At 51.8% G+C, this 24,003-nt stretch overlaps 1 protein-coding gene across 1 annotated transcript in view; it reads right to left on the reverse strand.

Annotated features, from left to right (window-relative positions):
* The window catches only part of MGLL (monoglyceride lipase), a 109,075-nt gene that overhangs the window by 47,278 nt on the left and 37,794 nt on the right, over window positions 1-24,003 (reverse strand). The window contains exon 3 of the mRNA XM_028101814.2: window positions 19,834-19,940. Coding sequence (XP_027957615.1) covers window positions 19,834-19,940 — 107 coding nt within the window. The remainder of the gene's footprint in view (window positions 1-19,833; window positions 19,941-24,003) is intronic.

A 24,003-nucleotide genomic window follows, 5' to 3' on the forward strand; every position in this document is an offset into this window, starting at 1 on the left:
CCCTCTAGGATGGAAGCAGAAACATGTACTCACTGGCCGAGTGAGCATTTTAAAGAGAAGACAGTGGCAGAAGGAGACTTTCCAAATCCAAAGACCAATGACCCACCCTTTTGGCAAAACCCAGCTAAGCGCCCCCTTGTGTTTTCTAGTTTCTGTCACCCCCCTCCTCTCCTGAGCACCTTCCCTTTCCTCTTTTCCCACAGCCTCAAGTGTACTTAGCATGAGACTCGTCAAATCGTGTTAGCTTTCCTGCCTTAATCTGAAAAGCATGTGTGCAGAAGTTGCTATATTTTTCTAGAGGGGGACAAAATCACCCCCCCCATTTACTTGTGCCTGTAATTTTTTTTCTGAGTCAGCAGTCGTGCATTAAAAAAAAAAAAAATTCTACCATTGCATTATAGGATAAACACCAGATTCTTCTGGGAAGACGATAAAAGGAATTGCTGCAGAGATGGGAGACACAGTATGCACAGAATAAGTACAAAAGAAGCCCGGAGAGAAGAAAAGGAGACAAGAGGTAACAGAACAGTTGGAGAAGCACAGAGCACCCTCACCCTGCAACGCCAGGAGCCTGCCTGCCCCACAGCTGCTCCTGCTGTCCGGACAGGCGAGGGCTCTGGACCCATGAGGGCTGCAGGTGTTGGTTGCCAATGATGTGGACAGCAATGTATGCTTTTTTGGCAGTTATGACAACCCAGCGATGTTCTCAGGGGCTCAGGGCTCAGGCGTGAGGCTACTGGCCCCCACCCAAAATGGCCCAAGCGGGCACAGCTCTGCTCCCACAGTCACATCTCACTGACTGCCCCACCGTTGCCGAGAACAGAACAGGTCAGCTGCTGAGCCAACCATGTCTCCAGCATCAGACATTCCTGGGCCTGAGTTTTGGCTCTCCTTGGGGAGGGTGCACAAATGCCCTCTGACCTTCACTGTCCTCATTGCAAATGGTGACCCTAATAAGGACAGCATGTATCCTGGGGTCAGGGGAGGGATGGAACGGTATGGTTCCTTCTGTGAACAACGTGAGGCCCACAAGCCACCTGATGACTTCATCAAGGTCACATGCTCCAAGGTAGCAAAAAACCTGGTCCAGGGGGACATGTGGGGCATGCAGGCATGACCCCCACCCAGCAGGGCCCCAACGCCCCTTGCTTGGTGATGGCTCTCCATCTCCACCCCTGCCCCTGACTTGGCATGCCAATGTGGACCAGCCTGTACTAGCCTAAGCCGCTGGGACAGCACCCATGAGCTTCTCAGTTGTTTTCCCTGTTTCTGGAGGCCCTGCCTCCCGTGTGTGGTGTTCTGTTTTGGTCACTTCTGGTGGTGGTTCAGCACGTGAGGGTGGACTCCATGCCTCAGAGAGGAGGCCACACTCTCCCTCCTCCCCAAGCCCTGGTTTCACTCTGCATCTCTGAGCTTCCTTCCCCTGCTGGTGCTTCCTTCTGTGAACTCAGGCCTGCATGAGGCGCGCACCGCTGACCCCAAACCCTGGGACCTGCCAGGCTCGGCCGCCCACATGCCCACCAAGGTCACGGCAAGCTCCTCCGGTGTCCTTGCAAGGAGACGCCTAGATGAAATGAGAAAGTCTCTCCTTTTTAGGGAATCAGTGCGGCTATTTCCCTCACAACCGTAAAAGGCAAAATCAGGAAGAAAAAATATATAAAAAGCTCCATTCCGATATGTTCCGAGACTGCAAGAAACACTTCATTTCTGTTCCAGGTTCCTCAACTGTAAGATGACAAATCCGAAGCCTCTTGCTGAGGGCTATTGGGAGACGCAGAAACATCGCATTTCCACTCAGGGCCTCCCACGCATTCTATACTCGAACTGGATTAATTCTCATAGAGGCAGCACTACGGGTCTCCATTTTACCAAGCTGGAAACCGAGGCACAGAGGGCTGACGTGACCGGCAGAATCCACAGCTGGTCGGCTCTGCTCTGAGCCCCTGAGGCTGCTCGTCGTCAAGGCCAGGGTCCTGGAGCTAAGGCCTGAGCTCCCCTCCCCAGCAGGCCTCACACCCTCCCCCCAACTCAGCAGCTGACAACCATGGAGACGGAGGGGGGAATGTCAGAATGAAAGGGGTTTTTGGGAGAAGGCATCTTGTAAGGTGTATTTTTAACTGTGTCCTCTGGTTCACATACCCCTTAGACAGTAACATTCTCTTGACTCTGTGCATTCTGTTTAACAAATTCACCTTGAACCCAAGTGAGAAGATTGTCTAGGAGGAATGCAACGTTTGACAAGATGCTGGGGTGTTTTGTGTGTTTTTATAAGTGTTTTCTGGCATCCTCAGGCTTCTGGGCAATGACACCTGGGTTTGGGTGGTCACCAAGCGGTGGCATCCAGGAGGGACCGTGCTAAGATGAGCCCCTTAGACACTGTTCTTTGGGCCTACACAGCCCCATCTGCATGGGGGAGGTCCCATAAGTTGCTCAATGCTAAGAAGAAAAGCAGAAGATAAAACCTTAATTCAAACAATTTCACTTCTCATGAGACACTGTGACCTGGAAACACGGGAAAAACCAAAGTTAAAACTATGTGCCCATTAGCCATACTCCATTCTTTAAAGGAGCTGGTTAAAAAATAAAATAAAAATAGAAAGTTTCAAATATTTGCTCACAGGTTCCTAAAGGATAAGATTGCCCCCCAAACCAGCCTACCTTCCTATGTCTCATCCCTACCCACCAGCCACCATAGTGGTCTCAGCTAGGGTCATGATCTCAGGGTTGTGAGATGGAGCCCCGTGTCCAGCTCCACACTCAGCAGGGAGTCTGAGATTCTCTCCCTCTCTGTCTCCCTCTGCCCCTTCTGCCCCTTCTCTCTTAAATAAATAAATCTTAAAAAATAGATACTTTCTATCACTACCGTTAATGGAAAACTAGAGTCACTTCCCACAGAGAGTAACTGTCAGAGACTGCTATTTGCCTATCCAGTATCTATTCTCTCCTAGTAAATTAAACCCGATTTTATTCATTTTGGCAATGCACCTGACTAAAACACTCTATCTCCCAGTCTCCCTAGCAATTAGATGTGGCCATGTGAACAAGTTTTAGTCATTAAGATAGAAGAGGAAGTTGATAGTTGGAACTTCCAGAAAAGCTTCTTAATAAGAAGGTAGACATTATTTCTGATGTTTGAAATATACATGTGATGTGATGGCTGGAACTCTAGCAGCCATTTTGGACCAAGAGGGAAACTTGAGGCTGGATGCTCTAAGGGGAGCAGAGCAGATAGAAAAAAGCTGGTTTCTTGCTAACACAATGAAGGCATCATCTCAGGGTATGTTAAGCATGTCTTTTATTCTGCTATTTTGACATCTGGGGCTTGACCAACCCTGGGGAAACTGCCCCTCCTAGGGCTAGCCAATTCCTAGAGAATACCAAACACCTTGCTTTTGAGGTCCCCTTTCATATGCAAACTAACCAATCCAGAGCCCACTCCCTGCCACCACCTCCAGTCTCCTCTATCAGGCTCTCCCACTCCAGGCCAATATCCCCCTGCCCTAATCACTCCAGGGTCCCATATCAGACAACTAGGGACCACCCCTATGCCCCAGAGTCAGGAGATTACTCAAACTAGCCAATCCTAAACCTGCTTTACCCTGCCTCACCCATTCCTTCCCATGGAAACCACAATAAAGATTCCCCCGCTCCCTCTGCCTCCTGACCCACGCTGCTGCTTCCCCCACGTGGCCCTGCCTGGTGTGGAGTACCCCCTCCTCTGGGAACGGTGAGTGACAAACTGTCGTTTCAATGGTGGTGACCTCCTGACCTGTTGACCTCACCACACCTGAGTAATAATAAAACCTACACCTAAAACATCGGCTCAGAATATCTCCAGACTTCTTTTCAGTGCCAGGGAAAGTAACTTTTTCTTGCTTAACCCACCATCATGACTAATCTCTGTTCTGGCAGCCAAACTTAATTCCTAACTCATATAGAAATCATAACATAAATATATATGACTTAAATCAAACAGAGATTGCCTGTGTACTATTTAAAACCACCTTGAATTCCACCCCTGATGGTTCAGGCCTAGGTCAATGGCAGGACGGGGTCCTAGGTCTTTTCTAGGGAGATGTCCCTCATCCCTGCTCTTTGCCACAGGTTATGGCGCATCCTCCTACCAGGTGAGAAATATAATGTCCCCAACCTGTGAATGTCGGGCTTGACCATATGACTTGCTCTGGGCAGAACTGATGATGGGACGGTCTGAGGCTAGACTTTAAAAAGCATCACATGATTCTACCATTCTCTTGTGTCCCTGACATCCCGGGCCCGAAGGAAGATGAGAGACAGGTGGAGAGAACTGGAAATCAGCTGACCTATGAGAAAGACAAAGTTGTCTTAAGCTAATCAGCTTTGGGAGATGTTGTTACACAGTATCACTGTGGCGATTGCTGACTGATTCGGTCAGGAAAAGCAGCCCTCTACAAATACTGATTGATCACTTCTCGGCCTTTTGGCTAAGATCATGTGTACAAATACTGATTGATTTCTTATTGTTAGAAACTGCCGTAGGCATATCCCAGTGCCTATATATAATATATATAAAATATATTAACACATAACACACAACACACACACACACACACACACAATCAGTGACATGGTTCCTGGCCTCAAGGATTTTATCTTAGCTTTGGAACTCCCTCTCCACTTTTAAAGACCACTGAGATTAGCCTGATGCCCGGTTGTAAGCTCCAGAAGGATTTTATGATCATTCCCCAGATGAATCGATTCTATCAGAGAAAGAAGTTCTTTATTGAACTTTCTGAAAGATAAAGCCCCCGAGGAGCCTTGCGGATAGCTGAAGAAGCTGCAAGGGTGTTGCAAAGCTGGGAGTGGGGGTCCTGCTAATCAGAGAGTACCCCCTGATGCCCATCAGGGTAGGTCTGAACCCAAGCTCACCCTGATTGGGCTGCATCAGCCACGTGGTGCTGACACCTTGTGAATGGACAGACAGCCGGCTTCCTGCATCTCTGATGTAGGAGAAGAATGTACACTTGCTTGTACTTGGTCAATGCCTCCCATAGGTGCAGGTGCTTGGTATGTATTACCCTGTCAAATCTGTATGACAGACATGTGGGTCTTTCCTTCATGTGCTGTTCCTTGTCTCCTCTGTCGCATCTGCCACTCCCCTTCCTCTCCTTGCGTCCCATCTCCTGACTGCTCCTCTCATGAGCCAGACACTTGCCTACCTCAGGACCTTTGTACCAGCTATTTCTTCTTCCCCTCGAATACCCATTGCTCCTCTTCCCCTCTCTCAGGTCTTTGTTCAATTGCCACTTTCCCAGTGGGACCAGCTTATTTCGAATGGCACCCAGCCCCCACTGCACTGCCCTGCTCTACCCCTCTTTTGATTTTTCTCCCTGACACTTACCTCCAAGTTATAGACTCTCAAGTCATTTGTTTCTGCTTAGGGTCTAACAAGGGCAGGGATTTTTGTCTGTCTCATTCCCAGCTGTATTTCCCATGCTTAAGACCAAGCCTGGCCAGAGCAAGTGCTCCACAAATTACAGAGTGAACAAAGAATCCGCGAGTGAGGCTTGGGGATATGAAAGACATTGCAAATTGTCAATAGCAAGAAGTCTTCCGAGCAAACTGAACCCCCACAGTCTGCCTGGCCGCCTTGCACAATTAAACCTACAGCCACACTTCTCTCCTCTGGAGCATTCCATTGTTAGCTCTGAAAGACAAAGTGTCAGTCTCTTCTCTTAACAATTCTGCTGCATGGAGGGAGGAGAATGGGGGAAGTAGCAATTTTCTTTTCTCTCCTGCTTTTTAAAAAAGGCCTTAAGAATCAGATAAATTTTATGGGAAAACATCATGTCAATGACAAGCTATTACTAGAGGGGAAATGTCATCCTTGAAGATGTGAGTGTAAAAGTCACTCCTTGCAGGTGAGGATGATTTGGGAGGCCCTGGACAGCGATTTCAAACAGCTCTCGTGGTCACAAACCAGCGCCCCTATTCTGTGACCGCGGCAGCTGTAACACACAGGCCAGGGAGTTCTCAACGCTCTTTAGGCCACCATCTCTAGCCTCTCCAGGCCAGTCCTCACCCGTCTCTTGGCCCCTGGACCACACACGCACCTGTGACAAAACCCAGCACTGTGCCTGACACGCAGCAGGGGTTCAGTGAAGCTCTGGGTAACGTGCCTGCTTGGATGTCTGTGTCCACCTGTGGTCACTTGGACATCTTGACCATGGGCGTGTTCCCACAACTCATCTCACCTTTGCTCAGAGAGGCGTTTTTAGTTCAAATAGATGGTGCCACTTTATTGAGATGTTTCGAGCCTAGGGAGCCTGATAACTTCAGGGGCTCCTGGTGGGTGGGTTAGCTGGGAGGAAGGGGGGGCCTGCCCCACCTGTGGCCGAGCAGCCCGGAGCCCCATTCCCTCCCTGCACCTAGCGGCCTTGGAATCTGTCCCTTTGGCCTTCAGATGAAGAGCTGTGGATGATTCCTCTCCTTTTTTGGTAAATGAGAAAGTTTCCACTGAATAAACCCTCTAAGCGATTTTTCCGATCTGGTGACATCTGTACAATAATGGGGAAAAAATAATTATTATTATGGTGCCTAAATGATCCAGCACTTCTCCCCAACTCCCAGGAAAGGAGACAGCTGGCCCCTGCGTCTCACGTTCCCAGTCTTTGCTGGCAGCCCTGCCCTGCAGGCCTGGTTTTCGGCACTGAAGAAAGGAAGCCAGTGACGTGGTAGAGAGTGCCACCTTCCAGATGAGAGCAGAGCGGAGGGAAGGGACAGAACGATGTTGATGACATGCAGAGCTTGTGCGGGGTTCTTTGATTTAAGGTTTCTAGGGGAACTCTCTGGCTCATTACACAGATGGGAAAACTGAGGCCCAGAGAGGTCAACTGACTGCTCTCAGCCACACAACCAGAAACAGTGGGCCAGGCCCTGAGCCCAAGTCCCTCTACCTCCATCCAGGGGAGTCCCATAACAGAACACCTGTGGCTGAGCTCAAGCTGAAACCAGGGAGCCAATCCCTGTGTGAGGCCCACAGGATGCACTCAGCGTGGCTGCCAGTGTAGGAGCTGAGGCACGGGGGCGAAAGCGCTGTGTTTCTACTCCTGGCTTCAGCCCTTGCCGCTGTGTCGGTCCCTTGGCTGGGCTCAGGTGCCACCTCTGGGAGTCTGAGCCCCTCTGAGCAGAACTTTGGCAGAAGGTGCGCACTGGGGAGCTGGCACCACACCCTGAAAGACTGCGTGTCACAAGCTATTCCTAGAGCCGCTCTGTGCTTCTGTCAGATGCTGCAGACACCCCAGGGCCACCTGCAGGGGGCTGCACGACAAGCCAGGCTCCTAGGGGGCACAGCACCAAGAGGGGGCCTGGCCGGTAGGACAGAGCCTGCTGCGTAGGTACCCCGCCCCAAAACGGTCTTCCAAAAGTGAAAATCCCAGCAAGGTGAAAGAGCACAGGGATTTGAATGGGCTTTGGCACTCCATGGATGTGTAGCCTTGGGCAAGTTACTCTGCATTTCTGAGCTTGCTTCCTCAAGGGCTTGCGGTCCGCCTGGCCACATTGTTGCAAGGATTAACCCCGGTGGTGATCCATGGAAAAATGCCTAGCACAGAGATGACAAATTTTCCCAGGTGGTAAAGTGTTATTTGGTTTTCTTTAAATAGGATCCATCCTCTGGTCCAAATTCATACACACACGTATACATTTCTCCATCTGAACTGGGGCAAACCCAGAGAAACCACTGTTTCTATCAAAATGCTTTGAAATGCAGCAGGCACACACAGAGCAGCTATTGTATCCTGGGTCCCCAGAAGGACGCAGAGATCTGCAAGCCTCGGGTGGTGTTCTCCGAGCACTTACTGGGCTGAGGGAGGGACGCTCGGTGAGGGAGGGAGCCATGGGGAGGCCAATGGCCAGACTGCCCTGCTTTCTAGAGCTCCCCAGGTGGACCAGCTTCTTCCCTGGGGCTGTGTCTTCTTAGAGACTCTGCACGGGGTTGCTGGCTTGGTTCAGGGCCGGGGTGAGACGCTATGAGTGCGGGGGTGCCCCTTCTCCAGCAGGCAGTGCCACCTGCTGCCCAACCTCTGCTTCCAGGTTTGGGGTAGAAGCCCATGGAGCCGCAGGGGAAGCAATGGTCTGCACGCATGGCTCTGTGGACTGGCCTGGAGCACCGAGGGCTGTCAGGCTCCATCCCTGGCACTTTCTACTGGGTCCATGGATTGTATCAGTCCCTCAGCTACAACAGCCTGGGACGGAGGTGCAGTTGGCCTCACTGTTTGCAAGTGAGGAAACCGAGGCCCAGAGAGGCCCCACACACAGCCGGTCTGTGGCTGAGCCAGGCTTGGCTCCAGAGCTCAAGGCAGGGCCTCAGGCCACCTTGGGTCTCTCATGTCCTACCTGCTCACTTCACAGGGCTGGCCTTCTGGGGGCCCAGCTCTCCAGGCTCAGAGCTGCCCCATCTTCACACACAGGGCTCCTCATTCTCAAATGTCCAGACAAGCATCGGACGTGCATGGCACCCAAGGCTGCTTGCCAAGGAGATCCCAATGCACCTCAGCATCACAGGCAAGGTTGTGGTCCCTAGGTTGGCTTTCATTTTTTTCTTTTACCACTAATAGGAGAGAACTCAAGGCACTGACAGCGAAGATTCATGGAACTGTGAGCTGGAATCCTGCCCCTGGCCCTCCTGCTCCCGGCTTGGCCCATCGTCCATAAGCAAAGACGCAGACCACTCCACCAGCCTTGGAAGCAACTTGTGGAAATGACATTCAGCAAAAGCTACGAAAACCCTCAAGAAGGGTGTTGGAACAGTGCAGCTAGTTATGTATTTTTTCCAAGTTGGCAACATGCCGACTTAAAAGCTGCCCCCAGAGGCTGATGAAGCCCCTCGCCTGTTGTCATGAGGCCCACTTCCACCCCTCGCTCCCTTGCCTGTGTTCTCCCGGCCTGCCCTGCCAGTTGGCAGCACGGCAGACGGTTATTTTTAGTTCTCGGTGGGCCAGCCGCTTCCTGGTCATGTGCTGTTTGAGCTCCCACTTCAGGAAGGCCCACAAGCCAGAGATGCCCCTCCCCCAGGCAGCCCCTGCGGTCCCCCTGAGACCTCTGGTGTGGGCCCGACAGAGGCACTGGGCCTCTCCCAGGGACGCGTTCAAATGCAGCCAGCCCTGGCCCTACCTGTTTCCAAATTTCTGTGAGTAGTTCCTTTTTCTGGTCCATCTGCAGCCAGAGTTCTTTTGGAATGTTCATTTACAAAAGGGCAGTGGTGGCCATTCCCAAGCCTGGGAGATGCACAAGGACCCGTTCCTGGGAAGGTGGAGTCCAGGCCCAAGCCTGCCATTTGCTGCCAGGACCTTGACCCCACACCTGCCCCCGTCCACGTCCCCCTGGGAGAGAAGAAGGGCCTTCCTTGCAGGTTCGCTGCAGCTTGCTTTGTCAGTGACCAATAAGTGACTGTCATCATGATCATTATTTCAGCCTCGGTTAGGAGCATACTGTAAGAATGGGCCTCGCTTGCGGACCTGCTCCCTGGGTCAGGTCCTGCTCTAAGTGCTTTTCAGATGGTAACTCACAGGGGCTCTGTAGCTAGGACCCGTATCACTAGTTCTACATCGCAGGTAAGGAACTGGAGGTCCCTGGGTGTCCGGTCCTTGGCCATGCCTTTCAACTGGTGAGTGCCAGAGCTGGGATTTGAACCCAGGTGGTCACTTCGGGGTCACCCTGGGCAGCCACGTTAGGCCACTCCCCTCTGCATGGCCTTGGTCTCAACGTGTGCTTCAAGAGGCCGCATGGCCCCCCTACTGATTAGGGACCTGCGTGTGTTTCACCCGACTGGAATGTCTATAGGAAAATACTCAGTATTTGCAGATGGGATTATTTTTATAATCCAAGGTAATTGTTACCTAAGCCGGGGGCAGACTGTTTAAATTTAGAAGGTGTCTGGTGCGTGGCAGGGGGAGCTGGTCTCGTGGAGCCTGCTGCAACACACGTGCTGATGCGCCCTCAGTGCTCTCCTAGGCCTGCCTGCACGCGGACCCAGCCGGGGAACAGGTGTGCCAGGGAAGAACAGGCTCTACAAGGCATGTCATCTCCAAAAAGGCTTTTAAGGCACCAGTGGGGGCATCTGCTGGAGGACTGACTAAGGGTATTATAAAATGACTGCTAAAGGCATCAGCCCTCCTGACAGCCTGAAGCTACACTGGACACTAAAAAAGCCTGGCCAGCATCCAATTGTCATGGGCTCTGCAAGCTCAAGGCCAGCTCTGACTCAACTGCAATGGGAAACTTCAGGATGCGCCCAAGGCCTCCAGGCACACCCAGGAGTGTGAGGGGCCTGCTGTGGCCAAGGCTGCCTGGGGTGTGGAATCTGCCTCGATCCAGGTGGGGACCTCCGCTGTCCAAGCACAGGGCCCTCCTGGACAAGTCCTGCTGCGGACTGGGTGCAGACCCTGGGGGGTGTTGATCTCCTCCTCTGCTCTATGCTCTGCCACCATGACCCTGCCTTCCACCGGGTCTCTTGGAGTTTCATTCCTTCCCGCTTCCACACTTCTATCCCTCCCATTGCTCCCCCATCCTGTAATCTCCCAGAGATGGAACCCTACTCGACGGGGGTAGGATGCCGTCCTCAGGGACCTGCTAAGCTCATTTCTTTCACAAAACCATTACACCTCCCCCCAGTAAGTGACCAGAGTCTCAGCTGTGCTAGGGAAACGGGAAGAAAGAAAAGACAAGGTTCCAATGCTGGGGGAAATGCTGGAGGAACTAAGAGTCTAGCAGGGGAGGCAAATATATGAACAAATACCTAAAAATACCCAGTGGGAGAAGAGCTATCCTCAAGCGAGGGAAAGATGGCACGGGAGCGCCGAGGGCAAAGAAGGAAAGGAAAGCTGCAGGGAGACGTGAGCTGGGGCAGCAAGCTGGGCTCAGTGGGGATGGCCAGGCCAGCAGCGGCCATGGGAGGTGGCCAGGTCCCCAGGGAGGCTGCAGCCCAGGTGCGGGCATGGCTGTTGGCCAGTGTCCACACACAGCTGTATGTTACCCGGGCCTTGAAATACCCTTGGCCACTGTGGGCAACACTGAGCTGCTCGAAGATGGTGATAGAAGTCCAGCAGCTAATCCATTTGAGGGCAGCTAACCCCTGCCTCGGAGCCCTGGTCCCGGCCATTGGTGAGGCTCTCAGCGGCAGCACGTTGCCCTCCTTTTGTGTGGCTGAACCGTCATCCCCCAAATCCTGCCCACACCCTCTCACCTGGTTCCCAGGCTTTGGCCACCGAACTCAATGGTGGCTTCTCAGCCATGAACACCCTGGACGATGGAGAGAGTCAGTGTGCCCTTCCTACCACATGCCTGGTGTTCTGATTCCCCAAAGCTCAGTATTCCCATCTGTAAAGTGGGAGGACACGCCTATGACTTGTGGTGCCAGCCTGTGACAGGGAAGCTCGCTCCCACGTGCTGCCCCTGCCTCTGCACCTTTGCCTGGGTGCCTGTTCTCCCGCTCCACCACTGCCAGGGGTGTCCTGCTGCAGCGCAAGCCTAGGCCCTCGTGGGGCCTCCTCTGCAAGGACTGCCGATGTCCTGCCCCCTCTCCTGCAGTCTCCCTCCCTCCCGGTATCTCGAGTGCCACCTGCCTCTCTCGGAGTTGGCAGGGTCCCGTGGCCCCACCCTGATGACCTGTACCTCGAGCAAGGCCAGGGTCCGTCTGAGTTCTGGGTGTCCCGTCCCCGAACAGGGCCTCCTGGGTAGCGCCCATGGCTTTTTGCTGAGGTGACCCTCACCTGGGCCAGCTGTCCTCCCTTCTCTGTCTTGATGCAGGAGCCCTGCTCTGACGTGATAAGGGAGGAGCTCAGGGAGAACACACTCTCCTTCGAGAACGTCCGCACAGCAGACTCCCTGGGCTCTGTAAAGCCTAAGGAAGAAGAGCAGGTGTGGCGCATTTGCGGGAGAGGGGCCAGGAACAGGGGCTCTGGGACTGTGGGCCTCTGTTACCTGGAGAACGGGCCTCCGGAGGCCTAGGCACTTATTCTGCAGAATAAGTGAGATGAAAGGCCTGGAACAGTCTCAGCCCACAGTTAGCATCCACACGGTAACTAACAACTGGCCCTGTGTTGCAGGGAACAGGGCGGGTGGCGCTTGGGCTGCTCACAAGCTCTCCTCACCTGTGATAACTGTACCTAGCTCCAGGCAGTCAGGAGGGTCACACAGGCAGTGTTCCCAAAGCCTTTTGTGTGCACAGTCAGGGGTACGATAACTATTAATAAATATTAATATCAAATAATTAATAAATATTAAATATTAATATTGAATAATAAATATTGTCTCATCCTGTGATGACTTCTAAATACCCCATGAGATAAGTCATGTAACATGACATCCACTTTTCAAATCTGGAAACGACCCTCGGTAGTGAGAAGCAGCAATCAGTGTCAAACTCAGGCTTTTCTATGACTATTAAATAGTCACCCCACCACAGCCAGTATCTATGGAGTCCTTAAGGTGAGCCAGGCACTCTCCATGGACGATCTCACTTAATCTTCCCACTCCCGATGTTAGGGATAGGTAGAGACTTTGAGTCTTCTCTGCTGTAGATGAGAAAACGGAGATTCAGAGAGGTTAAGTAATTTGCCTAGTGTCACACAGCAAGTAAGTGGTTGAATGGACTCGAACCTGGGTCTTTCAGACACCGGGGTCTACATTTTTTTTCTACTTCCAAATATAACCTATGTATACACTCTAATTATGTACATCTTTTCTCAGTTCCTGAACCACGACAAAGAGTGTCCGTGGTGCTCAGAAGAATTTCCTTCCCTAGAATTATTCAGTCTTTTTTTTAAACACAGCATCACATATAAGTAATTTCACTTTTTTTTCTCCTCCAAGTGACTCATTTGAACACTTCAGAAACTGCCTTCCAGAGACACAGAATGATGTCTGTTTTCTCCTTACCAGAAAACCTTAAATATTTCCATCTCTGGGGCCATGTGAATAATTTTGAAATGAATGAATACTCTCTTGGGGTAAATTCCTTTTGAAAGATAACCAGGTGGCAAATTATCAGGCCAACTCCAGCACTGAGATGAGAAAGGTGGCACTGACTTTCCGGAAGCATCCATTTGGCTTTCAAAGCCCCTAACACAAACTCCTGATTCAGGATTCAGACTACCAACTCTCCTGTAGGCCTCAAAAGGGCAACTGGGTTTTGTTGCCTCCACAAAGCAGAGTAAACAACGTGCCTGATTCACACTGATTCACATGGGAATAAGTCATTGCTCCCTGCAAATCTTCCCCAGCAATCACTTTCTACATTTCTGACAAAACGAAATCAGGGGCCTGGGTGGCTCAGTAGGTTAAGCGTCTGCCTTCAGCTCAGGTTGTGATCTTGGGGTCCTAGGATCGAGGCCCATGTCGGGTTCCTTGCTCAACAGGTAGTCTGCTTCTCCCTTTAGCTCTGCCCCTCAACCCTCTCTCTCTCTCTCATATAAATAAAGTCTTTAAAAAAAATAAAAGAAAATATTACATTTCCAATTTTAACTATATCTGCACTGTAGTTTAAAGGAAATTCTACATAAGAAATATCTGCGATGAACCTGGCCCCCTTTCTCCTAGCAATCTGCTTGCTTGAATCAGAATATTTGGGGGTAGGACCCAGCCATCTGGGTTTCCATAAGCCTTCTGGGGACACCACTGTCCACTGGAGTTTGAGAACCCTGCTTCCTCTCATTCTATCCCACAACCACAATATAACCTTATTATTATTATCACGTCATTTTATAGATGAGCAAACTGAGGCCACGAAAGTTTGTGTTTTATTCTAGAAAGAAGCAAGTGACCAAATAAACTCATGTCAGATATTTCTATCCAAGATGGAAGGTTTGGGTGTGTTTACCTGTGAATGAAGGAGGAAAAGGAGCGGGAGAAGGAGGAAGGGAACTGCAAAGCCCTCTCGGGATACGCAGGGCGCACGGCCCACCCTCCTATACCTGCCACCCCATTGGTGAGTTCACGGTGGTCTGTCCTCGGAGCTGGGCTCCCTGAGCTACTCAAGTATCAAAGCACAACTCACTCCATTATTCTCACTTGCATATTTACTAAAGGCAAGAAAAGTTGACACATTTTTCAAACATTTCAAACAAAAATCTATTACTGTAACTGATGGTGACCAATTTTTAGAATAGGTCCAGCAAGGGACCTTGACTCAAACTGTCTCCTTGTATGGAAAACACACATATCATCTTTTCACTCCGAATTTCCTAAACACCCTTCATGGGACTGGGAAGAGCCCCCTCACGAACAGAATAGGGCCTAACTGCCGCCAACAAACCTTCCCTCAGAACGTCCTCTTCTCACACACCCCAGCTGAGTTAGAAAAAATAAAACAAACCAACCCCCTTTAACACTTTCCCTCAAATATTTGCAGATAATTAATTCACTGTTAATCAGTTGAGAATGGTTCTTTGATACTTTGTAAATAGAAACAGAGCGGCTCTGGCCTCAGCAAATGTATTTTTTCAGCGGCCGTGTCCCAGGTCCAGAGTCAGGAGGCTGCTCCCCGGGGAGGGCCCCCTTGCAGCAGATGCCCGCCAAGATGCCCACATTCCAGGTGGGACCCTGGTCAGTCTCCCAGGCCTTCCACCTGCAGCGGTGCCTGCCAGTGGGACAGAGGAGCCCGCCCCAGCGCCTTGCCCCCTCTCTCCTGGTCACACCAGCCACTCAGCTTGCGTGGAAGGCAGAGGGGTTTCCAGTGAGTCACCGTGAGCAGCTGGTGACCGAGGGACAGCGTAAGCAAGAGCCCCGGTTTTCTCTGCACTATATTTAGAACGGCACAGAAAATCCCATCCTCTGGTGTTTCCACCTGTTCAGACATCCCAGAAGCTCCTTCATTTCGGTCTGCCCACACCTCTCCCTCGCTGGGCCCTGCCCTGGGTCCTGTCTCCAGGCAGCCCTCCCTGCTTCCAATAGCCAGCCTGTCACTCCCTGTGTCAACTCTCTCATGAGCTCCAAGTATCCAAAGGGACTCATCACAGCGCCCCGAGCTTCACAGGCTAGGGGTTGGCTCCCCCATTTCCCCCGCCCCCTGGTACCTGCTGCTAAACTTCAGGGTCCAGTGAGTCCTTGGGCTCAGACGTCTCCCTGAACATGACATAAGCCTGTCAGATTGTGCATCACCTTTTGCCCGTATGGTCTCCTCTGCCTGGAACGGCGGTTCTTAACCTTGGCTGCACATGAGAACCACCTGGGGTGATTTCAAAAGTCTCCATACCCCAGACACATCAAAGACCTAAGAAATCCAAGTCTCTCCGGAGAGAGGGCCCAGGCATCCGTATTTTGCAAGACTCCCCAAGGATTTCAATGGGCAGTCAAGGTCAGAGCCACTGCTCAATGATGGGTGCCTTTCTCCACACTTTTCTTCTCCTGGCAGGCTCCTACTCACCCGACAAGACCCAGCCACCCTGCCAGCGCTCTGGGCATCAGGGAAGCCCGTGTACCTCTGAGGCGCCACCCCCTCCTCGGCACACCTGAATTACAGGCCTCCTCTGTTCCGGCCTCCAGCCACATCACTTTCAAGCTTCACTGGACCGTTGCCCCAATCTTGGCCACCAGACTCCGAGTTCCAATGGCCACCCTGCTGGGTCCCCTCCACAGGGATGAGCCCCAACAGTGCCCTGCGGATATGGATACTCTTATGTGGATGTTCTGCTGTGGATGTTTAAAACATTTCTGGTCTGGTGGGTTTGGGATCACAAACTCCTTCTTCCGTTCAGCCAACACCGATGATGCCTCCCCTCCGCTCAGTCCTGGGCCCCACAGAGCAGACGAAAAAGTTGTGGGGGAGAGCAAGGGGCTGATACGATGACTCAGTAAGACAGTGTCCTCCAAAGGAAGGAGTTACCACCCAGAATACTGATTACTATAATGAAGCTGAGCACGTAATAGGGGCCGCTTAATTTTTCTGGGGAAGACAGGTCGCTCCACCATCAGCACGTCAGTTTCTGTGCCCGTGAATCTGTCCTTGCATGGCACTTAACCCAGGCCTACTGCACAATTGGGAACATTACCCACTACTTGCCGATGCTGCTAATAATGACCTTTGCATCAAAACCTTATGAAAGAACAGAGGATGGATGAGATAGACAGGAGGTGCTGTTATATCCAAAAAACACAGACTGTAGAAATGGTGGGGAAATGCCCCTTTCCGTGACAAATCTGGGGGTGTGGGGTGGCAGAGGGGCAGATGCCTACTGGCAACATCCTTTCTCGGCTTCCTTCTTACTGACAGAAGCCTGTTTTGTTGGTAGCGGCAAATGCGCCAGGAACCAATGAGATTTCCCTGCCCTCCCTTGCAGCTAGGGGTGGGACCATGAGAGGCGGTGCCAGCCAGGGAGATGTAGCTGGAATATGCCGGCGAGCCTTCCCGGTATGAGCCCAGGCCCCTCCTCCGTGCTGCACCCCACATCTCCGTCCTGCTGAGAACTTTGTGAGGCTACTTGGGTCTGGCTTCTGTTGCATATAAATCGCCCCTCGATGGGATGAGTGCTTCCATGCAATGAGAACGGGCTCCCTTGGCAACAGAGCTTCAGAATCCTCACCTCTAAAACGGGGTCATAATATTCATCGTTAAGAGGGGGTAGAATGTACCAGAAGTGCCACTGAACCAATGGCAGGAATCATAGTTCTCATTTCTGTCAAGCTGTTCACGCCCATGAGGTCAACCTGTAAAATCCTAAAAAGGCAGAGTTCAGTGAGCTACTAATTGAGCACGCTCTGTGCTTGCCAGCCTCCTGGGCACACTGGGAAACACAGCCAGACTGCTACAACCACAGCGTCTCAAGATCACTGCCTAAACAATGAAGTATTAACATAGTTGGACAATGAGATTGAAGTTGAAATCAAGTTAGCGGCTGATTTATAGAAACACGCATTTCTATAAATTGTGTTGTAGAAACCAGCAGCGGCAGCTCTGTTCACTTTGTAAAGCATCTGCACATCTCTCTTCGCACCAGCCTTTCTGGGCCTTTCCGGGCCAGAGGACCAGGCTCAGGGCAGCGACAGGGGCCCCGGAATGCAGCACCCCTGGCTCCCGGCCTTGGCTAAGCTGGTCCTGCTCAGAGCCTTAGAGCCCCCCCATGTGGGTACCTGGCACAGCAGGCGGTCTGCATGGTGGCTGGAGGGGGGCTGGGAGAGGGCAGAGTGCGGGGGGAGATGTTACCGTGCTCTGCCGGGCCCTCTCTGTGCATTATGTCACAGCAATCCTGGCTGTGTGACAGCACTGCCTTGCCCATTTGGTGGATGAGAAAACAGAGGCTTGGAATGGTTCAGTACAGTGTCTGGGATTTCAGGTCTGGAGTCGCAGCCCAGCAGGCACTTGGACCTAGGTGTGTTTGCACCTGAGCCCACTTGCTGTCTGGCATGAAGGTTCTAGCAGCACACCTCTGACAGTGCCCAGGAGTGCAGGATGACAATGTGCCTGAATACACGGCAGGGGCAGGGGGGCGTTGTTGAGGCCACGCTGGTCCTGGAGAGGCCACAGGCTATAGAACAGTCTTTCTCAGCTCTACGTTTTTAATAATCCTTTGTGTACCTCCAACTGGCCCAGTAAATACCCAGCATTCTCCCCCTCTCTGCTCTATTTAAATTGAAAATCTATGTAGGAAAGAATGAAGCCTTCATATGTCTCTGTATGTATTCATGCCTGGTATGGATACCGAATCATCCATATCTTGTCATCAAGAACCTGTAGTTCTGGGTTCGAATCCCTCCGTCTCCATGTGTCTCAGCAAGAAGGAATAAAGCACAGATCACTAACCACCAGGATCCCCTTCTCCAGCTGGCACAAGACCCCGCAATGACAGCCCACTCATGCGGCTTTCTCCTACTAAGTAAGCCACCGTCACTTTCATCCGTAGACGACCACCAAAGTCACACACACATTCAACCAGATTCATTTCTTGGGTAAAACACCTCCCTCTGGCACTAGCCAGAGAGATTTCCAATGAGTCGCAGGAAGAAGACAATAAATCAAGGAACTTAGAACAGGTGAACATCAACAACCGCTTCTGAACTATCTTTAGAACGTCACAGAAAGCTATGCCTCCACCCTAGATGTTGTTTTGGAAACATCAAAAGGCGGGCTGTTTCTTTTCTCCTTTTCCTCAAACAAGGAAGTTTTTTATTTATTATTTTTTTAAGATTTTATTTATTTATTTGAGAGAGAAAGAGAATGAGAGAGAGAGCATGAGAGGGTGGAAGGTCAGAGAGAGAAGCAGACTCCCGGCTGAGCAAGGAGCCCGATGTGGGACTCGATCCCGGGACTCCAGGATCATGACCTGAGCCGAAGGCAGTCGCCTAACCACCTGAGCCACCCAGGTGCCCAACAAGGAAGTCTTTTAAACTTGTTTTTCAAAGTCCTGCAGTCAGACAAAATAAATAGGGCACAGCAGGTGTGGCCCACAGGTGTGGCCAAGGGGAGCTCATAAGAAGGTAACAGACTCCAAGATTCATACCTCCTTGAGATTCTGGGTAAAGGTGTTCGGTATTTGCCAAGTATGATTATCCTTTTCTTCCAGCATGTCCCTAGGTTGTTCAGTTTGAAGAGGGAGGGGATGATTGCAACAAACATTAACAGAAACAAAGACAACAGGAAGAGAAGCATTCCCGTCTTGGGCCTTTACATGCTGCACAAAGTGCCAAAGTTCATATTGACATGGTCCCCATAGTGAAAATCAGGATAGTCCTCAAATATTACATCTCAAACAGCCTCACAAATATTACCAGAACCATTTGCAAAGCACTAAAGAACATTACAACCATAATAAGAAAGAATTTAGTCAATATTCCCAGTTATGAAGATGTTTGCACATATCTGGCTTAAAAAGGGCTCTTGGTAAATCCACATTTCCACTTCTTTATATACAAGACGCCCCAGCAAGCTTCTCTTCCCCTGCTCCTCACGTTGCCTACCTTTCAGGGACTCCCAGGCCCTGTCACTGGTCCCCTCTCCCTCTTTTCAGCAATGCCACTTAATTATCTATTTTCAAATCACATAAAATAGCAGCCACATTGCTGGATCTGAGCCAGGAGATAGATTTCTACATGGAAGCTGTGGAGAAATCACCACGTTCAGTCACAGGGAACACTTCATTCTTAAAGACTGTAAGGCAAGGGAAGATCTAAATTGGGATCCTTCCGAACCATGAAGAATGTCACAAAAATAATGAAGGGATGACATACGGGCTTAGACAATAAACACTGCATTTTGACGGTTGTTGTGGATTTCGTTAAAGGACAAAGAATCGGCCTGGGGACGTGTGTGTGTGTGTGTGTGTGTGTGTGTGTGTGTACACGTTGTTTGGGGTTTTCTTGTGACCGATATGGCCTTTGAGATTTTTCCTATTCTCCTGGTTTGAAATGCTTTGCAAGTGTCTTGTGGTGAAAGGGGTTGAACTGTGCTTGCACTGACTACACCACATCCATCTGAAGTCCCTTGGGAGAAAACCGGGGCCCGTTTTGTGCAGAAAGTGATCTATAAATGCAAGAGAGGATTCCTTGGCCTCGGGCAAGTTCTTGTATAAACAGATTCTGGCTTTGGTTTTTTTCTTCAGTAGAGATTTCTAATGAGTCTGCATTCAATCCCAGACTCAACAGAAACTGCTGGTCAGACATTTTTTTGTTTACATAACTACGTATTATTTTTTTTACTCAGAAACATCCCATGGAGAATGTCTTTTCCCAGTGTCACTGCAGGAATCACAGGAGAATAACAGAGGAGGAGGGACGAGGGAGGTGGGGTGATAGAAAGGGGGGTCCCCCAAACTGTTGGGCACCGGCCAGCAGCGTGAGCCCTGTCACCTGGGGGGTACTCACCATGGTCGTGGGCGAACACCAGCAGTCCCAGCCCCACCAGCATCTGAGCCAGCTCGTCATAGCGGCCACAGTGCTCCCCAGCTCCGTGGGACACAAAGATGAGGGCCCTGCAGGGGGGAGAGGGAGCCAGGTTAGGAAGGCGGCAGAGCACCAAGCATGGCCTGAGCAATACAAAGTTTTCAGGACGCCAGCAACGAGTGGAAGACAAAATCGTGGGTGAGGCAGCCCTCAGCCCCCCAGGACACGCCACGGTCGTGGCCATAGTGGTTGCCTCCGGGACAGGGAGGGGACTCAAGCCGATCAGAGTGGACCCTGGAGCTCTGGCCAAGGTAGCCAGGAGAAAGCGGCTTCAGCTTCCCGCCAGGTGTGAGCTGCAGAGGCTGTGGGCCTCGAGGGGCTCCAGCCTTGGGGCTGAAACAGAGGAGTCAACCCAACAGGAGAGACCATATCAGGAAGGGACAGCAAGTCCTAAAGAGGGTGCTGGAGCCCTGAATCCAGCCCGACCTGAAGCCTGTGCTTTCCCCCCGCCCCCGCCCCCGCCCCCGCTTTCGGTTGTGCTGTTTCCTGTCGCGGGTGATGAGAAGACTCCTAACTGACACCCAGCTCTTTCCATTTGTGTGTGGGGCGATGGTTTACTTCTCGGGGTTGCTGGAACTCGCCTCACCTGTGCACCTGGTATTCTCTCTCGTCCCTCTTTCTCCGGCTGGCAAACTCCTCCCCTTCCTTCAAGGCCCAGCCCGGAGGTTCCCTCCTCTGAGGAGGATTTTAGAGCCCCCAGCAGGCTCCGCTAAGTCTCTCCCCTCCTCGGGGCTTCTGTAATCCCTCTGTTGATGCAGGGGCGGCCGCGGTTTTCTGTCTACTGCCACCTCCAGTTACAACCTTCTCGAGGACATGCAAAGACTTCGCCTTTGCCTTTTCTTTAGTAGCTAGCAGGGTTTTGAGCTCATGGTGGAGACTCTGAATGAAGGAAGGTTGTGAGGTTTTACAAGAAACAGCTGTCTTTTGCACCTTAGATCTGTGCAGGAGAAGCCCCAGGATTCTGAAGCAGAGCTTGGCTGAGCACTCAGTCACCCCAGACAACCTCCAATGTGGCAGGGCGACTCTGGGACCCCAACAGTAGCACCACCATGCTATGGCTCGCCCCAGCTTCTACACTAGCCAGAGTCAGCCTGCTCGTGGTGGGGGTTATTGAAAGAGCATTTAGACTCTCAAACAGACAGTTGTCAAGACTCCTAATCTTGGCATACGACCCACGGGATGCTAGATTCCCCTTCGGGCAAAGAGTGAATGCTGTGAGCAACACCCATCCAATTTCTGCCAGTAATGAGAGGAGGGAGGGGGGGTGGAAGAGAGAGGAGGGAAAGGAGAGAGGAGGGGGAGAGGGGAGAAGCACAGCTGCCATTTTCCTGAGTATTCACGACGCATCACTTCCTCTGTTAATTCCATATATGAGATTTCTAACCCTGTCGTCATCTTAGGCTTTGTTTTCTTTACAGCTGAGAATGAAAATTAGAGAAGTTAAGTTTATGGCCCAAGTCGCACAGCAAGTTGGTAACATGTAGATCTGAGCATGTCATTGCCGGCTTTTGGGTCTCCAGCGGGCCACCAGTGGGCTCAAAATATAAGACAACCTGACCCTTGCCTGCCTCGCCACTCCTTCTGGCCAACCCCCCGCTCCCCAGCTTACCTCCCTGTCCTCACGACAGGCTTCCCACCATGCTCGGGCAGCACCTGATTCTCCCTGCCTCAGGGCCTTTGGCCTTGCCAACCCTCTCTCTGAGGGCTCTCCCCTGATCTCCCATGACTGCTGGTCGTGCCCTGGTCTCAGGACAGACATCACCTCAAAGAGGCCTCTCCTCCATCCCACCTAGGGTGGCCTCCCCTACTTGGGCCCTCTGACCCGCACCGGCCCCTCACCACGCAGCACACTTGACCATCACTAGCACTGGTTTGTAACTGCTCACGACAGGATGCCATCGTTTTGCCATTCACTTGTTTGCTTGGTCCCTGGCTCTCTCCTCCTCTCGTCCACCTTGCTCCTGGCAGAAGCCCGGTCCGTATCTCAGCCTGGTGGTACTCAACAGGGACGGGTAAATGTGTATGACGGGAGTGAACACCTCATTCAAAAGCCTATGTTCTTTCTACCACTCCTCTCTGCCAGGCTGTGAAGGGGCAGAACTGTGCCAGCTTGTTTCGCCATGCTTACCCATTTTATTCTTTGAGCAGCACACAAAATACCAGCATTAACCTCATTTGCCTTTGGTATCTGTTCTCTCTACCCTTTCCCTAAAAATATAACAGACACGTTTCACACCCTCTTCGCTGCTTCCTGGAATGCCCAGCCACCTGCTCTAGATCAGACATCAATCCGGGCAGATTCCACTTGCCCACCTGACACTTCTGGGGTCGGCTGATGGGTTTTTCTCTCAGCTACTGAGGATTATGGCAGAACCTCTAAACAGTCAACTCCCATCTGCAAAAGGGGCAGGGTTTCCAGAAAGGATGGCACAAGCACTTTAACATCCTTTGGGAATGCAGCAGCTGCTGCATTAATCAGCCCACAATTAACGTAGATGAACCAGTGCTCTAGCCGGGTCAGGCTATAGTCAGCCTCTGGCTGCGGTCAGGGACTCACCCGGTGGAGGAGCCTGCCGGGTCTCACTTAGCGCCCAAAGGAGTGGCACAAGGCCATTACGCCCGGACTTGCTTGTTAATAGGATCTACCCCCGAGACACGATGTGGAAAAATACTTGGCCTCTGACTCTACAGAAATTTCTTCCAATCCAGCGGTTCTCAACTTTGCCTACAACTTGAAATCTCCTGGAGAGCTTTCAGCAATGCTGAGGCTGGGTCCGACCCACCCCCAGAAGAACCTCTGGGTTTAATTGGTCCAGGGTGGGAAAAGCTCCCCAGGGGTTCTGATGCACAGCGGAGGTGGAGAAGCTCCTGCTCTCGTCACAGCATGGGGCTTGGGTTAAGGTACTGCTCAGATGCCACGTGAAACTCACCAGTGGCAAAAATGTAGCCATTTTGGCCTGGAGACTCACAGCCACTTTGGAGCCACTCATCTCCCCAGGGAACATGCTGGGTAAACCACAGTTTCTATCTGTAGGATGCAGATGCTTCCAGAGCTTGCTGCTGCCTTCCCTTTGGAAACAAAGCCAGCTGGCTTGGCTGCCCCCGGGGCAGGTAGCAGAGGCTTCTGTGGGCCTTCTCTGCATAGGTGAGGCAGCACCTGCAGGCTCGGCCCTCTCCCCTACGCCCCCCTCCCCTGAGCCAGACCAGCCATCCCAGCAAACACATGGTCTTAAGCTGCTCCTGTGGTAAGTGGGGCTCTCCTTAGTTTGTGCCTTTGGCTCGTGCCCAGGCCCCAGTTCTGATAAATCAGTCTCTCCTCCCCCTCCCCACACGTACTTGTTCCCTGGCCCCAAGTCTTTGTTTTGTAGAATCTGTCTGGCAAAGTGAACGTCAAATCACATTACTCCTCTGCCTTAAACCCTTCAGAGACTTCTCCCCGCAAGAGAACAAAGCTATTGCCTCTGTGATAACATCCTCCCCTCCCTCCTCCCCTCTGCCCATGGCCTCCTTTCCAATGTTCAGGTGCAGTGTTAAACGTTTCCCAAGTGGGGTGCGGGGCGGGGGGAGGGTCCTGATTTGCAGCGTTTGCCAATCTCCACAGTGTAAACGCTCTCTCACAGCCGGCTTCAGGCTAACGTGCTGTCACTGAACACGGAGTTGGAGGGCGTGCACACCCCGGCAAGCCCCGCGAACCCATTCCCACCTGGGAGGCGCTGCCTCTGCTGAAGCGTCTACCGGGGACCCCGCCCCCCAATCTGCACGTGGTGGTGGCTCTGTCACGTGGATCTCAGGCCCTTTGCGGGCACTGCAGTGGAAAGAGGCCCCTAAGCACGTGTCAATGTCCCAAACTACTTCACTACCATGTTTCCTTCTGCCTTCCCTAAATAGAATGTGTTCCACGAAGGCAACACTGTCACCTACTGCTATATCCTCAGCTGGCGAAAATGCTGGCGCACAGTAGGAGCTTAGTAAGGATTTGTTGGCTGACTGGATGACCCCCCAGGGCTTGGATCCCTCCGCACCCCCGCACCCCGCAGCCCCCCGAGTTTGGAGTCCACGGCCAGGGGCAGGCACATCGGGAAGTCAGGCTGG

Source organism: Eumetopias jubatus, unplaced genomic scaffold (assembly GCF_037043125.1).
Source record: "Eumetopias jubatus isolate StellerSeaLion01/CBP00866 unplaced genomic scaffold, mEumJub1_p1.0 scaffold_1, whole genome shotgun sequence".
Taxonomy (NCBI): Eukaryota; Metazoa; Chordata; class Mammalia; order Carnivora; family Otariidae; genus Eumetopias; species Eumetopias jubatus.